The following is a 17624-nucleotide window of genomic DNA, read 5'->3' on the forward strand; positions in this document are numbered from 1 at the left end:
AAAACTCAGGTATGCTTTAAGTAACTTTTCAAATTATTGAAGATGTTTCTCAGGTAAATATTACTGATGGCTATCCTCAGGATAGGTCATCAATAGTTGTTCGGTTGGGGTCCAGGGATTCCGGCCAATCAGCTGTTTTTGTGCTCGCGGTCAGTGTCTTTGTAATTTTAATGGAAGCTATTCCTGCAATTACCAGTGCCGGCCATGATACAGGGGTCAGAGCCATCTGCTTCCGCTCTATACCCCGTGTTTTGTGACGTGGACAGCAGGTGTCCAAATAGCTGTTCGGCCTGAGCGATTGACTATTGATGACCTATCCTGAGTATAGATCATCAATAGTATTTGTACAGAAAACTCCTTTAACCCCAAACTATATGCAATAAAATGTAAAGTATAGGTAAAGTGCTAAAAAATGAGATGATTGGCCTTGTCTGTATATGCAGTTCTAAATGTTTTAGCTTTATGTTATGATATAATCAGCTGGAGGCGATCGATAGGTTAGATCATTTACATTTGTATGTAAAGTACGTTTTATCAACACTGACCTGAAGAGCCACTGATGCCCAGGTGAGTCATAGCGGCAGGTAGCCCACCTGTACTATTCTCTGCACCAATATGGGCATATGTTGTGTCATCTGGGTCCAGCGGTGTTGGCAGGGGAGAAGGGAAATGCAGACTTGTAAGATCTGGCAGTGATCCACCTGTGTTGAGGTTCCCTTGGAAATGTGAGAGGCCAGTGTTTGGATCTGAAGACGGAAAAACTCTGAAGGAGGAAAATCAATGAAATAAACGTCAAATTCCATGTGCAGCAAAAATTAATGTAGGCGTTTATTAACAGATTGGATGGACTGCAAAGAAGGAAAATATTTAAAGCGACATTCCAGGACAAAATTTGTCCTGGGACCACAAGGGGGTGTGTATGTTCACTCTTCCTTTGAAGCATTGTGCCCATGATCTGCTGATTCCTGTGACCCTTCTTCAGTATTGCAAGATGGCCGTCCCACTTCTTAGACTGTCAAGTGAATTTGAGTGTCTCTAATAAAAATCAGTAGAATAGTCAAACGGGGTCTCCAGTGTTGCCTCTCTACTGAGTTTTTTTACTGATTTTTATTCGAGATATTCAAATTCACTTAACTAGGCACTTGTGCATTAATCTCTTTTGACCCACTATTGAAAGCACAATATAGCCAAAATATGTGGGTGGTACTAATACTCTTAACATGTGTTCTTCTGAAAATTACATGCAAATTTTGCTGCTCACTTGCTGACATTTTCACTAGAGATGAGCGAGTATACTCGCTAAGGGCAATTGCTCGAGCGAGCATTGCCCTTAGCGAGTACCCGCCCGCTCGAAAGCAAAAATTCGGCAGCCGGCGGCGGGCGCGGAGGAACTGAGGGGAGATCTCTCAAACCTTCTCTACCGAGCGGGGAGATACTCACTAAGGACAATGCTCGATCGAGTATTTGTCCTTAGCAAGTATACTCGCTCATCTCTAATGTTCACCCATTGCATTGCAAAGAGAATTTCACAACAGGTTTCAGTGGCAAATCCCCATATGCTGTATATGTAGAAATCAACAGCAAGCCATAAAATCTGTGCAGACTTTTTCTGCTATTTGTGTAAGGAGCCTTTTTAATTCCATTTAGAGTGGGACTGAAACGTTTTCAGACTTTCATTTTTACGTTGTGGTCTTGAGCAAATGTAAAAAAATATTCAAGTTTTTCCGCCGTCATTCTACACTAAATACCCCATAATGACAAAGTGAAAGCAGAATGTAAGAAATATTTGTAATTTCTTTTAGAATTAATAACTAAAATTATGCATTGATTTAAGTATTCACACCCTTTGGTTTGACACTTGAAATTTATCACTGGGGGCCTTCCATTTCTCTAAATCATCTTTGAAAGGTTTCTACACTTTGATTGGAGTCCAGTTATGGTAAATTCAGTTTATTAGACATAATTTTAAGACACCCCTGTCTATATAAGGTCTTACGGCTCACAATGGATATCAGAGCCGAAACCAAGCCATGAGGATGAAAGAACTGCCTGTAGAGCTCAGAGACAGGATTGTGTGGAGGCGGCTACAAATAAATTCTGCTGCACTGAAAGTTCCCAAGAGCACAGCGGCCTCCATAATTATTAAATGGAAGAAGTTTGGAACAACCAGGACTCTTCCTAGAGCTGGCCAACCCACCAAACTATGTAATTGGTGAAGAACTGTCTTGGTCTGGCTGAGCTCCAAAGATCCTCTGTGCAGATGGGAGAAACCTCCAGAAGGTCAACCATCACTGCAGCACTCCACCAATCTAGGCTTTATGGCAGAGTGGCCAATGGAGTTTACCAAAAAGCACCTAAAGGACACTCAGTCTGTGAGAAACAAGATTCTCTGGTCTGATGAAACAAAGATTGGCCTGAATTCTAAGTGTTATGTCTGCAGGAATCCAGGCAGTGCTCATCACCTGCCCAATACCAGCCCTAGTGAAGCCTGGTGGTGGCAGCATCATGCTGTGGGGGTGCTTTTCAGCCGCTGGGACAGGGAAGCTGTCAGGGTTGATGAAAAGTTGAATGCAGCAAAGTCTAGAGATATACTTAATGACAACCTGGTCCAGAGTACAAGGGACCTCAGACTGGCAGAATATTCACTTTCAAACAAGACAATGACCTTAAAAACACAGCCAAGACAACACAGGAGTGGCTTAGTGACAACTCTGTGAATGTCCTTGAGTGACCCAGCCAGAGCCGTGACTTAAACATCTCCTCTCTGGAGAGACCTAAAAATGGTTGTCCATAGGTGGCCCCCATCCAACCTGACAGAGCTTGAGAAGATCTGCAGAGCAGAATGGTAGAAAATCCCCAAATCCAGGTGTATAAACTGGAGGCTGTAATCACTGCCAAAGGTGCTTCAACTCAGTACTGTGTGCAGGATGTGAATACTTATGTCAATGCAAAATGTTAGTTTTTAATTAAAAAAAAAATTACAAAGAGTTCTACTATTCTGTTTTCACTGTCATTGAGGAGCATTGAGTGCAGAATGATGGGAAAACTTGTGCAAATTAAAAAGATTTAAGGTCACAACATAACAATATGTTAAAAAAAAAAAAAGGGAAAGGGTGTGAAGACTTTCTGGCCCCACTGTATATGTATAGCAGTATGCTTTGCTGCAGATTTTAATGTCTGAACGTAGCCGCATCAGATTTAACTATTTTATGTGTGCCATTTTCCTGCAGAATCTGTCTCAGTACATACTTGATGCCTGGAACTTCACAGGATCGAGGACGAGATGTCATGGACTGGACCTGAAATAGATATGGAGAGACAAACACAAATTACGTCCAGTAAAGACAACACATTGCATAAACCAAGATACTAAGGAACAGATTTAGGTACACTTGGGAAAATAAAACCTTATGGTTGCAGCACGGCAGACAGTATCTTCTACTACTGCAAGAAAAGGCCTATAGATGTTCCATTTTTGCTAAACAGCGCTTTTATGAGCTGGGTAATGTATCAACTAGTCTTTTAGTCCACTTACTCCACCAGAACTCCGCATACCCCGCTGGTCTCCACATTTGCTCAGAGGGATAAACATGCTTGCGACAGTGACTCTGTAAGGAGGAGATTCCAACACTTCTTCAGTGAACTTTATTATTTCAGGTTTGACCATGCTTCGCAAGAACTGAGTGCCTATTTTGATTACACCTTCCCATGCCTGACCCCAGATCAGAAAAAATGTATACTTTAGATGAGCTCACTGAGGCGCTCTCCGATATGGCAAGTGGTAAGTCACTAGGCCCAGATGGCCTTCCAGTTGAGGTATATGCAAAATATCAAGAAATACTGGACTCGATACTGTAATTATTTTAGTACAAGACAGGAACCCTCTACAGTGTAGTTCACTACTGAATATAGAAAACAAGTTGTTCGCAAAAATGATGACAAACGGTCTTAGCGCCATAATTTTAGATCTAATCCATCCAGACCAAATTGGGCTTATGCCCAGGAAATCCACTGGGAACAACCTTAGAAGAGTTCACGTTATAACCCAAAGTGGGGCAACTATGAAAGAAAACATCTGGCTTCCCTAGATGCTATGAAAGCATTCAATTCCATAGAATGGCCTTTCCTAGGCCATGCTCTTTACCAATTTGGTTTTGGTGACACTTTTAGCCAAGGGGTTTCCCTGCTATACAAATCTCCTTTAACCGCTGTCTCAGTGAATGGCTCTTGCTCCCCTTACTTCCCATTACATGGAGGCATTACACAAGGCTGGCATAACTAAAGATCAAGAAGACTGGATCACATTGTATGCTGACGATCTCATGCTGTTTATGTCCAATCCTACAACATCCCTTTGCATGCGACTGACCATATTAACAGATTTGGGGAACTCACAGGTATTCATATTAATAAGTCATAAAAAAAAAAAAAACCTTTCTGTGCCCAAAACTCACTCTGTGCTCTCCAGATAGTGAATAAGTTTAAATATCTTGACGTCGAAAATTTTCTAATGAGTATAAACACTCCCTGGATCTTAGTATATTCCCATTAAAAGACCATTTTAAATCAAAATTTAAGGTTTGGGGTTCTACTGTTTTCAGTTACTGGGTGCATAAAACTCATTGAAAGGACAGTCTTACCCAAGTGCCTCTACGTCTTAGAGCACATTTCAGTCCCTGTACTGAGTAGAGGTTTTAGAACTATGGATGCCATTACAATTTTGCTTTTTGGGGGGAAGTTCTTGCCCCAAGCTGAGACTTTCCACCCTTCAGCACCAAAAAACAAGCAGAAGGTGCTGCACTGCCAAACCTAATTTTTAGATTATATTTTAGGCCAGCTTATACATCTCCGACCATGGGTGACAGACAACCCTCTCCCCAATTCAGAAACACAACTAGCACACTTCTTACAGATTAATACTCTTTGCCCTATACTAGAATCCACCTCGGCATACACAATAATCTCCTACCTATCCATAATAGCGTGGCCCACATGCCTATGTGGCACAACCTCAATCTGCATGTGCAACATACACTCATGTGAATGAGCCCATTGAAAGCATGGGTAATACGCCCGTGGGAATAAGCTCTTAAGCACATGATGACCGCATGGGAAGATTAAAAAAAAATTTGAAAAAAACAACCCTGTATTGCACATGTCCATCCACAGTACAGATGAAGAAGCGAAAAGGAGGGGTACGCACGGACGCCGCTGCCATCATGGTCATATCCCGCTGTGAGCTCCCTTACAAATACAAAGGCGGCCTTAAAAATACAAAGCTAGCCTGTTATCTAGGATTAGCACTAGATAAGCAAGTTCATGTAGAGAAATCATTAATATTCCCACAATCAGCGAGAATCTGAACGATTATTGGTCAACTGAACGACAAACGATAAATGTGCTCGTTGCCAAGTTTCTGCATGAATAAAAATCAAACGACTGATCAGCCCGTGTAAACATGCTCATCTCCATCCACTAGTGATGATCAGTCCTGGGATGGCCTGTTGGGCATCTATGTTTTGGTATTTGGTGCCTCTAGACATCAGCCGGCACAAAGAGCCTTCCCATATAGAATATATATATATTATAAAAGCAAATGCCATTTATTAGATACTGCACCTTTTTGGCTTCCCATAGCTGTTTGGGCAGTGGCTTGGAAACATTCAGCATGTTCTCTTCCGTCAAAGCATTTGGAAATGAAAAAACTGCACAGAGAAAAAAAATACAAAAACAAAAAGACAGTTTATGTAAGCCGTGACCACGTGCAGCCTGTACCCAATGTATCTTAGTTATCTTCACAATACCGATTCCCAGAAGTTGGGAACTGAGGAGTAATATGAAGGACACACAAAGTATGCGTGAAGCTCCCTGCTTGGCAATTTTTAATGCTTTGCAATAGCAGTGTTTCTTTGTTTTTTTTGCTTGTTCTGTTTTAACATACTCTAAAAAAAAACAGACAAGTTAGTCCCGTCCCCCTGCATACGGGCAGAAATTTCGCTGCGTGATTTCCCACAGAATTTTCGCCCGTACCCGCCTGCATAGGATTACATTACAAAACGCAATCCTATGCACACAGCTGCGTTTGTCTCGCAGAGGCCCGCACAGAAATGTTAGTAGTGACGGGCTGGCTCCGCTCTGCGCCGTCTGGGCGGCAGCCGTCACACAGTGCATAGAGGAGACGCCGGGAGGGGGGAGCCGCAGGTCTCTGCAGGGGCACAGACCCACATCCCACTGAGAATTCACGCAGCGGGATCCGACCCGGCCGTCTGCAGGCAGTCTTACCTTGCAAAATGAAATAACTCTAGGAAATAAAACCAAACAATGATCATACTATTCCTTTAATACATATACAGTATTTAATTTGTGTTACGGATTACTTCTGTCACTCCACAACAGAACTGTAAGATGATAAGGTCACAAAACAAAAAGAATGGCGGCATAAGTTTTACCTTCTACGAAGTTGTCTGCTTCCCCGTCATGTAAACTTGCTGCAAAACAACATAAAATAGAGAGAGGTAAAAACCACATTATGAATAAAAGTATCACTTAGTTATCAGATGCTTTAGTACCATGTATAATAGCGCATGCATACTTAAATCCATACAGGCCAGAACACAGTGCTTGTGTATGACAGTAAGCATTCTGCTTTAAGGGGGATTTCACTTGCCACGGAAATAAGGAAGATTCAACAATACCTCTGCAGCGCCATCTATTGGATGGCAGCATTCCTTTAAATCAATGTACAACTCTTTAAAAAAAAGTCTTTAAAGAGTCTGACATTGACTCACAAGAATGCTGCCATCCAATAGGTGGCGCTGCAGGGGTATAGTTCCATCTTCCTTATCTGCATATATTACCCAGAGGACCAAGTCTCCCCCCTCACCTCCTAGGTGTCTCCACAGCCCTTCTAGGTGCTCTCCTTAAGGAGAGACGACACCCCTTCTGACCCACTTCTTACGGACAAACGCATAAGGTGTTCTCTGACCAGCACATTTTACGCTTTCGTCTACACACGTACAAGTGAGAAGCAGATTCATATATTATTCTATGTTAATGAGATTAACTTCCCACTTGTGATAGCTATAAATTAGCTGAAAAGAACATGCAGGAGAGGAGAGAGCATAGGAAAACTAATCTGTCAGTCCAGCCTCACTGACTGATCTCCTATCCAGACTTAGACTGCAGTTTCTGTATAAAGTGATATGTAGAAGCTGCAGAAGACAAATGAAGCAACATTTCTAAATTAAACCCTATTGTAAAAAGGACTGTCAGCACAAAATACATGTATTTAAATGCAACCCTCCAACAAAGGGTGTCCATAGCCTTTACATATATTACTGCCAATCCAGTGCTACCTAGGCCAAACACGAACACACTGACCAGTTGAAGTGAATGTTGAGATATTTATCAGCTATTTCAAAATATGCCCCATCGTATTCGATCCCTGCAGTTCGGCATGCTGTCAGACAATCTTTATCACCCCCACTCCTCACCATTCTTAGAATACATAGTCTCCATCCCTCCAGTACTGTCCCTTGGCACTATCTTTCATTATACTAAAAGTGTAAAGGCACAGCCTTGTAGTTTTAATTCAATCCATCAATTGTGCCCTAGGGGGCTACTTACTCTTCAGCCAGGGGCTAGCAAGCCTCACCCTTTAAATTTGTACTGCATAGCTAACCCACACCTGTATAATATAGTATAGCAGAGGAGGTGCAGATATACCTGCCCTGGATACATCCACGAAGATCAGGATGTTTATTTCAGCTGCAAGGGTGGAGTTAGACTAAAGTATTCGTGACCTTTTATTACTAAGTGTCCTTGTTGTTGGAAACATCACTCCACAATCACATGCACTGAAATATGAACTCCAAGTGAAACAAGCCGAGCGCGGGCTTGTATTATCACCGAGCACAAGGCTCACATCAATGTGGTTCAAGAACTGTGTGCAACGGGCGGCAGGTACAGGGGTGTATTCCGCTGCCCACTATTACACAAACTATTCCTGTTCATCTAAGGGCGCCTTCACACTGGCGATAAAATGGCGCGATTTTTGTGTGATGGAAGAGTGAGTGAAAGCGCAGAATTATAAAACCAATGATTTGCAATGGTTTCGTTCACAATTGTAAATGTTTTCACTCATTTGATGTTGCAAGGGGAAAAAAAAAAATCACGGCCTGCTCTATCTTTCTGTGTTTAGCTCTTTTTTTTTTTTTCTTTCCCATGTTTTCTTATGGAAGTTGCGATTTTTGTGCGGCGCGATGTGTTTTTAAAATTAGAAAACCCTATTAACTTTCACGATAAAAAAAATCATGTCAAAAACGAACAGAAAAAGACGTGCAAGAACATTGCAAGTGGCAGCTAAATTTTTGTGAGAAAAAGCAGTGCTGATGCTCAAAAAAAAAAAACCAAAACCCTGTAAAACAATGCGATTTTGTCGCGATATCGCCCCAAGAGTGAGCAAAAACGCTGAATTATGAATCCAATGATTTTAAAAGGTTTCCTTCACATTTGCGATGATTTCACTCATGCGATGTTTAAAAAAAAATTGCGGCATGCTCTATCTTTTTTTTATCTCCCATGTTTCCCTATGGAGCCTGCTTTTTATCGCATTGCAAAGCACAAACTTACGTTTTTTTTGTGCGATGTGGTTTTAACATTAAAAAGTCCTATAGTGTTTTTTCGATTTAAAAAAAAAACTCACGAAAAAAAACGCATGAGAAAAATCGCAAATGGTGGTTATGTTTTTGCGAGAAAAAGCAGCGCTGGCGCTCAAACATCGCAGTAAAAATGTGATTTTTTTTTCCCGCAATTTTTTAGCGCCGATATCACGATTGGTAGTGTGAAGGAGACCCAAGGAACAAGAATAAGTAAAAGGTGCGTGGTGAATATGCGATATATGGTGCATGGCAAATTACTGTATATACGGTAAGTGAGACAAAAGGTTCTCAGTGGAACATATGTAACGAATCTGTGTCAATATCAACACGTTACATGTGGATTGGCCGGGAGGTTGGTGCCGATTTGCTACAGATTTCCCCCTATCATTTAATGGGATGAAATCTACAGTGAAAATCTGCGCCATAAATGGATATGCCGTGGATTTGATAACTGCACTACGGATTTTTTTCCCAGCATCTGGGCAACATTCAGTAAAACACATGCTATTGTAAAGGCTGCTCATTTTTTATATGTACTTTCACTGTGGAAAACAAAAAAAAACCCAAACTGTGGAATGTAACGTGTTTATACTCTGCGCGGACGGACTCAAACGGTCAATGAATTCCATGTTACCAAGTCTGATGTGATTAAATGGAACAGCCAGGCAAGCAGCATGTCAGTAATGATCAGCTCACCGACTCACAGAGGCTCCGTGGCATCAGCATGCTGGTAAACAACTGCGCGGCTGACATTTACAACAATCTTATTATTCATCAGACGCTCTAGGCCGGGCTGAAGCTGCCGTTACTACTCAAACAATTGATCTTGGGATACAGATTACGTAGAACACAGGAAAGGGGCGGTATGATGATAGATAGAAGCTACATGCGGGCAGCACAGCAGTTCAGAGCTAGGCAATGTTACAGCACTGGGTTTGAATCTGACCAAAGGCAATAAATACAAGTTCCCTGCTGCGTCCAACGCTGCTGCACCAGGCCTTCCCTATGGTGCCTCTTTATGGGACATTATAGGCTGCTGCAGCCAGTGACAGAGCTCAGTGCTCTATTGCTGAGCTCTGTCATTGGCTGCAGCAGCCTGTGAGGTCGCATACACAGGCTGCTTGCTGTCTGTAAACAAAGTGCAGTGGCAGAGGGCCAAATTGCTGCACATGAGATGTTAGGATTCGGGAGAGGCGAGTATATACAGTGGTGCCTTGGCTTACAAGTTTAATCCGTTCCTTGATGGAGCTCTTAGGCCAAAACACTCGTATGTCAAATCACTTTTCCCCATTGAAATGATTCGAAACGCCATTAATGTGTTCCGGATTAATGGCGTTTCAATTCATTTTAATGGGGAAACTAACTACACTACATGTAAAAAAAGAAACATCAATACTCACCTACCGCCGGTGTTCCGGTTCTCACGTTACTCTGCAGCGCTGCTGCAGCCTGTCACGTCCTCCTCCACATTGACAAAGCATTTCTTCCTGGATGCGGGCTTGAATGCCCCGCCTCTAGCAAGCTAATGCTCTGATTGGTTAATCCAGTGCCGCGTCAGTCAATGAAAGCCGGCGCTGAATTAACCAATCACAGCCATTCAACGACATCATTAAATGGCTGTGATTGGTTAATTCAGCGCCGGCTTTCATTAGCTGACGTATTGCTGAGTATGGCAGCGATTTTTGCTTAATTTAAATTTTTTTTAATTTCCCACTGTCACTTAGCGATGTTGCATATAAATGCTGCACATACAGAATTGGGTATGTACAGCGTTTATTACGCTCCCATAGGGAACAATAGGGCTCTATTGTGCGTAATAAGTGGTAAAATAAAACATGCTGCGTTCTTTTTTATGCGCGTTATACGCAATGAAATTACGCTCGTGCGAGTTACGCCTTAGGCGACTCTCAAACATGCCGTCGGCAAAACGCTGTGATTTTGATTGCGTGGTTTTGCCACGATTTTACCAACAGCATTTTTACAGCGGGTTTCAACGCACCACAGAATTGTGATGGGTGAGGAGGTTCGTTAATCAGGGTAAAACAGAGCAGACAGCGCTAGAAAATCACGGCGTTCGAAAACAGCGTGATCGAACGCAGGTCTGTGAGGTCTCCATTGAAACCAATGAGAGCCTTGTACCAAGATTACCACGACATTCAGAACACCGCGGTAATCGCAATAAAAATGGATGTGTGATGGTAGCCTTAGTGTGTACACATGTTAAAGGGAATTTAGAATGTGAGCGTCATGGACAGGGGCCGAGGTCAGTGATGATAATCTCTGCAGAATATCTTGCTGCTATATAAGCAATGGAAATGTGTGTAAGACCCATCAGTGCAACACAAAGAACACTTCTAATGTAAACACCTCAAAAGACATACTACTAAAAAAACACAAACCAAAATACATTCTTCCTGTAAAATTCAAAAGTGAACACTAGAGGGAGCTCTCCAGAGAGGGACTTGTTTACAAAGCTGTAAAATTACTTCTTTAGCGTAGTAGTCTGTTATATATAAGAGGTCATGTGATCAACAACCTTGAGTATTTTATACAGATATTGGACTTAGGCAGTAGCAGCCATAAATCAGCCATAGGCAGATAAAATCTAACTAACGTGATCAATGCCCCCCACCAATTGCAGACCCGACTTCTGTCTATAGGATTTGTTTAGAGCCTAGATTTTTTTTTCAGTCCTTGAATGAAATTTTGCCTAAATCAACCAATATTTCCCATTCTAGCATGAGGATTCCTGATGCAAATATTGCAGTCTACTACAAAGCCATACATTTAAGGTACAAGCAAGTACATTGAGAGACTTATGGCAGGTTGTTATAATGCATATGGCCAGTTTTAAGAGGTGCCATATAAATCCATACATGAATACGTTACACACATACATAAAGATTTACTCTAGTGGGGGTAAATTACTATCCAGTATACATCACCGAAAAGATAGAACATTAAGCCTCACTTATCTTGCTTGCCATAACATCCAGAGCTCAACTTTCATTTTTTTTTTACTTCAATTTAAGAAGAGAGAGCAGCGCTCTGATTGGTTGAGATGGGCAACAAGACCGATTTTTTTTATGTATTCCTATTACAGGGTCTCCACACAGAACTGGCTCAAATCGCCAGTGATCAAACCTTTCTGAGGGTATCCTATTAGTTCTTGCTTTGGACTCTATGGGGCTGCCAAAAAGAAGCAGAGTAGAGCATTTACCCATCTCCAGCAGGCCTCCAACAGAATTAAATGAGGCAGCAATGCACATGTTAAATAGTAGCCCAATTACAGCTGTGATTGGTGGGCATCGAAATGGTGGGAGTCCCAGTGAACAGAGGCATTTATCATTTATCCTGTGGATAGGCGATACATGATAATTCTGGAAATTAATGAATTAAAGGAGATGTCTCGAGGAAGCAGTGAATTATTTTTTTTTGCCCAGTCCCCCTAATTAAGCATACATTACTAAGCCCCCCTGTAAATGACTTTTCTAGCTGGTTTGTACTTACAGTTCCAGCAACTTATAAAAATTTTCCCAAGATGGCCGCCAGCTCTTTTCCCATCGCTTGCTGTAGCCCGACGTGCGCACTCCCGAGACGCTACCAGCTGTGTCTCCCTGACAACCAGACGCCCCGCAGCCGCCGACCCGACCCCTGGATTGAACGTGGCCAACCACGGCACACAGTCACCCACCGCCAGGCAGCAGGTAACCGGCGCAGCCCCCCCCCCCCTGCACAGCGACAGCCAACCCCCCATCACAGCAGCAGCCCCCCCCCCGGCACAGCGACAGCCCCCCCCCATCACAGCGGCAGCCCCCCCCCCCCGGCACAGCGGCAGCCCCCCCGGCCCATCACTTACCTGGGCGGCAGGACGGCGGGACAGCTGGGCGGCTCTGCACCTTCCTTTAACAGAGGATGGTACAGAATGGCCGCTCCAGCGCGCTCCCGAGCAGTGACAGCTCGTCTGCGCATGCGCAGAAGAGCTGTAGTGGGGAGCACACTGAAGCGGCTCGTGCTGAAAGGAGAAGAACGGACTGCGCAAGCGCGTCTAAAAAAGCAAGCTGCCAGCGAATTTAGACGGAACCATGGAGACGAGGACGCTAGCAACGGAGCAGGTAAGTGGAATAACTTCTGTATGGCTCATATTTAATGCACGATGTATATTACAAAGTGCATTAATATGGCCATACGGAAGTGTATAACCCCACTTGATTTCGCGAGACAACCGCTTTAAGCTTATCCTATGCTGACTTTTCAATGGGCTTTCAATGCAGGAAGAGAGTTTGTTTTCATATTATGTTTACAATTATGCCAAAGCTATTTTGTTGCTACAGCAATTTTAAATGACAAAGTAACAAGTCATACAATGTCCAAGACAAAAAGTTTCAGAAAAAAAAAATCCAACAAAATTCATATAAAAACATGCATCAGAAAAAGAAAACTATCTGTGCTAGTACTGCGACAATCATGTCCTTGAGTCTGTGGTCAGGGGAGCTTCCGGGGCAGACAAGATTTGGAAGAACTATATCAAACAATTTGTAGCGAAACAAGAAATGGGGTCACACATATATACACACTAGATAATGGGCAGCAGCAATTCATAGTAATACAGCCAGCCCATACAACCCGGGTGCTACCTAAGAAACCACTGCACATGCTTGTCCAACGACGTTATATACCTTCATAGACAAGATGAAGACTATTTTTTTTTTTAAACTGAATTTTCAACGGGTTGCTGGATTTTATAAATGGTTGCTTGTGCAGAATACTTCAAACACAACCACCAGCTGAACCTCTGACTTTACAGACCGGTTGAGCACATGTAAGGACAGGCAGAAGAGTGAACTTCCACAATAAATGTTACAGATTACATAATAGTATAGTGATAAGTAAGTAAACAGGAAATTAGACAAATCCAGTCTTTGACTTATCATTTCTGTGGTAGGTTTTATCAAAGTGAATATAAAAAAAAAAAAAAAAAAGAGTAACAAGTAAACATGAATTAGAATCTAAACAGAAAGCAAGTCCAGAAAATAAAAGACTTTTTTTGGAATATATCAGTATTGTTAAAATGGTTGTAAGGAGGAACAAATAATATATCGGCTCTTGAGCCACATAAACTAGGTTATGGGGCTCAAAAGTCGAGGGAACAGAGAGGTCCATGCAAAAGTTGGCACACAGCGGCAGCGAAAAACCGCGAGATTTCTGCCGGGAGAACCGCCGCTGCAAAACCCACGGCGACTTTGAAGCGGCCCGGCCGCTCACTCTTCTGCTGCGGCCGGCGCTCCCATAGCGTAGAGCGCGGCCGCAGCAGAGGAAAAAAAAATGCAAATCCGGCAAATTTCTGAGAAATCTCGTCCACATGGCTGGCTAATCCCGGGATTAGCGGCCGCATGCGGATTTGCCGCGGCAAAATTCCGCACGGAATTTCCGCGGCAAATCCGCCCCGTGTGAACCCAGCCTAAGGCCTCATTCACACAAGTGTGTTAATGTGCGTACATATGCACGCACAAAAGCGCGCATCTATTTAGAACCATTGGTTCCCTATGCTGTGTGCAAAATCCATGTTTTACAGGCATGCAAATGCACATACCTGCACGAATGCGTGTCAATATTTCCAGCGGGGAATCCCCTTGTCACGGTCACAGTGTTCAGTGACAAGGGTTCTCCCTGGAGGGAGTGAAGAATCCTGTCACAGCTGTGGCAGAGGATCGCGATGTTCTCCCATTGCCTTCAATGGGCCTGCTGCTGCTGCTGCCAGCGGCCCCATTAAAAGCAATGGGCTGCAGGCAACCCCTGCAGTGATTTTCGGGGAAGGGCTTTAAATATAAGCCCTTCCCTGAAAATCATCCCTGGTTTGTGTAAAATGAAACAAAATAAGACATATACTCACCTCTCTGCCGCTGTTGGGGCTCAGGCGTGTCTAGCAACTTGGGTCCCCGGCAGTGTAGTGAAGTTCTTTCAGCAGGCGGGGATTTAAAATCCCCGTCTGCTGACAGGGCTGTATCTGATTGGCTGAGCACTAAGCCAATCACAGGCAGCACTCAGCCATTCATTGAATGACAACTAAGCGCTGCCTGTGATTGGTTACAGCGCTGAGCCAAGCACAGGCAGCGCTTAGCCATTCACTGAATTCAAAGGCGAGGCGCACCTGAGCCCCGACAGCGGCAGAGAGGAGAGTATATGTTTTTTTTACACAAACCAGGAATGATTTTCAGGCAAGGGCTTCTATTTAAAGCCCTTCCTTGAAAATCACCGCAGGGGTTGCTGGCAGCTCATTGCTTTCAATGGGACCGCCAGCAGCGACCCCAATGAAGGCAAATTTTGCACGCACATGTGCATGAGGTTTTGTGCACACCTATGTACGGACATAAACATGCTCATGTGAACGAGGCCTGACTGGTGCGCTCTCCCATACAGATGAATGGGGATGTATGTGCACAGAATGGACTGAAGAAAGTCACTATGTGTGCACATGACAGTAATGGCAAGAAGGGAGTTGGCTTAGGGCCCTTATACGCAGAACTGTTCATTCAGATTGTAGCAGGATAGTGTGAACCTGCTGGCAGCAACTGAACGACGAACAATAATTTGTTTGCCATTTGGTTTCTGCAAGCATAAAAATCTAATGACAAATCTGCCTTTTTGAACAGGTAGTCATTCACCTATGAACAACTGCCTGCTCACTGTGAATGGAAGCTAGTGACCGGAAGAGATCTCCAACCCACTCTGTCTCTATTCACTGAGTGAATGCACAGGAGCAACTATTGCTGGGACGGCTGGCAAGGACTTAAGCACCCGACAATTGTCCCATGTAAAAGGACCTTTAGTTATTGCAATGAGTAAGCCAGTCAGCTCCAATATGACAGCACAGACAATGAGAGGTCCATACCATGCACCCTAGTGTTAGAAAGGGGCCAAAAGTGGAAGTACCGACACCACTGGACCTAGACTAGACTGGGATAAGTATGTCTCTGTGACCAAACAGGAAGCCATTCATGACCTTTGGTTAGATATTAGAGTATTTGACAAACAAATGACATTCAGGGTATCTTACTGTTGCGCTGCGGAGGTCTGAGGGCACGTGCTGCATGTTGGTTTCCAACCATGAATGGATCTTGAATTTTGTTACTCGAGGCACTCGTGTGAAGTGCAGAGTCAGAGTTCGTTCTGAGAACAAAATTAGTATAGAATAATGAACAATGTAGTAAAGTGAATCATCTGGAAATAAACTGAGACAGGACTGATAAGTAATAAGCACGAGTAATAAAGGACGGCAACCAATGAAACAACTACCACACTTTTAAATGAAAGGCGCATCCAAAGTGCAGTAATGCACGTCCGAAGAATCAATGACTGCATATCAGTCTATATAAAGGACCCATCCTCACATATAACCGGCTACTCTTTTTTTTTTTTTTTTTTTTGAATAACAATTTTATTGAGTTTTTACAACATAAAGTTTCATACAGGCCGGATTGCAATGATACAGCTGATATCAGTAAGAATTCTTATCCTAACAAAGGCACTATTAACGGTCTTACAGTTCTCATTCCTGCTGCAATAACCTGCATTCTTTGCTTTCTGTAACAACAATAAACTGTATTGAACAAAAATTTTTCTTTGGACCGTATTATTTGCTCCAGTAACGTCCAGATAGTGGGGTTGCTGCCTACGGGTGAGCCCATATATCTAGCTGCACTTGCTCGGTTGGCATCGGTCCACTGCGGTCGAGCAGCTTCGTTTCACGGTCTGATGTAATTAACTATACATTAGGAGGCTACCCGATACATCATGGCAGCCTTCGTTCTGTATAAACATATTGCGCATCGTAACATAAATGGGGGGGGGGGGGTGGGAGAGAGGGGGTAGGGGGGCGGGGGGTGGGTGGTTCTTAGGGTTTGTACTTGGGGTTAATCACCTCGTTCTTACTTTGTAGTCGTTGTGTCTTTCGGGGGAGTAAGGTGCGTGTGTCGTATAACCGGCTACTCTAAAGTGCTATTCCCCAGGTTTCAAATATCTATTTCTGAATATGGCATCATAGCAACAAAATATTAGTAACCAAAAGACAGACGATGCTCTCAGCTCACCCGGAGATATTTTAGGGGAATGTTACAAGTGCATTGCTGCTGCCAAGTGTAGCAATAAATTCACAAATGCAGAAGGCTTTGGCTACAGTTCCTAGGCATTCCCTGAAAGAAGCCATCAAATAGACATTGATCAGAAGTCTGCTTGATAACCACATAGATGGCCTGCTAAATATTCTTTGCAAGGCCATGCAAGACAGAGGAAAACCAGGTTCAAAATCCTTAAAAAGTAAAAAATGTAACTCTGTAAATAAATTTTTTTTTATTAAGCTTCACACAGTTTAGTGGTGTCTTTATGACCCTAAGGCCTCATGTCCACTGCTAAAATAAAATTAAGAATCCACAGTGTTTTTCCTGCAGCGTGATCCGCGCCTCATAGGGATGCATTGGACACCAGCAGGTAGTTAAATACCTGCAGATGTCATTTCCCCCTGAGGCTCAGATTGCGTCTGCAGGAAAACACCTGCAGCATGCCCCATTTTTAGTGCGGGTCTCCCGCAGGCTTCTATTGAAGCCTATGGAAGCCGTCCGGATCCGCGGCACACCGGCACCTGAATTTCCGCTCTCCGGCGCGGTAGCACGGGAGAGCAGGAGTTCATTAAAAAAAATGGAGTGCCCAGCGCATGCGAGCGGCACGCTTCCGGCGTGCTGAGCAAATCTGCCGGGCCGAAGAAAGAAGATCCGGCCGCGACAGAGGGAAGATCCACAGCGTCCGGACAGGTAAGTTTAATCCTCTTTTTAGCCTCATGTCCGCGGGAAAGGAGGGACCCGCTGCGGATTATGCATGGAGAATCCGCGGCGGGCCTGATTTTCCCCATGGACATGAGGCCTAAAAAGACACATTTAGAAAACAAAACAATAAAAAAAAAATAAAACA

At 43.4% G+C, this 17624-nt stretch overlaps 1 protein-coding gene across 2 annotated transcripts in view; it reads right to left on the reverse strand.

Annotated features, from left to right (window-relative positions):
• CRTC3 (CREB regulated transcription coactivator 3) overlaps positions 1-17624 on the reverse strand; it is a 122972-nt gene that overhangs the window by 12796 nt on the left and 92552 nt on the right. For both annotated transcript variants that reach the window (XM_066592691.1, XM_066592690.1), the window contains 5 exons: positions 15718-15830; positions 6450-6488; positions 5620-5705; positions 3250-3299; positions 546-763 (listed from right to left, as the gene is read on the reverse strand). In XM_066592691.1, coding sequence (XP_066448788.1) covers positions 546-763; positions 3250-3299; positions 5620-5705; positions 6450-6488; positions 15718-15830 — 506 coding nt within the window. The remainder of the gene's footprint in view (positions 1-545; positions 764-3249; positions 3300-5619; positions 5706-6449; positions 6489-15717; positions 15831-17624) is intronic.

The sequence above is a fragment of the Eleutherodactylus coqui genome, chromosome 2 (genome assembly GCF_035609145.1).
Source record: "Eleutherodactylus coqui strain aEleCoq1 chromosome 2, aEleCoq1.hap1, whole genome shotgun sequence".
Lineage (NCBI taxonomy): Eukaryota > Metazoa > Chordata > Amphibia > Anura > Eleutherodactylidae > Eleutherodactylus > Eleutherodactylus coqui.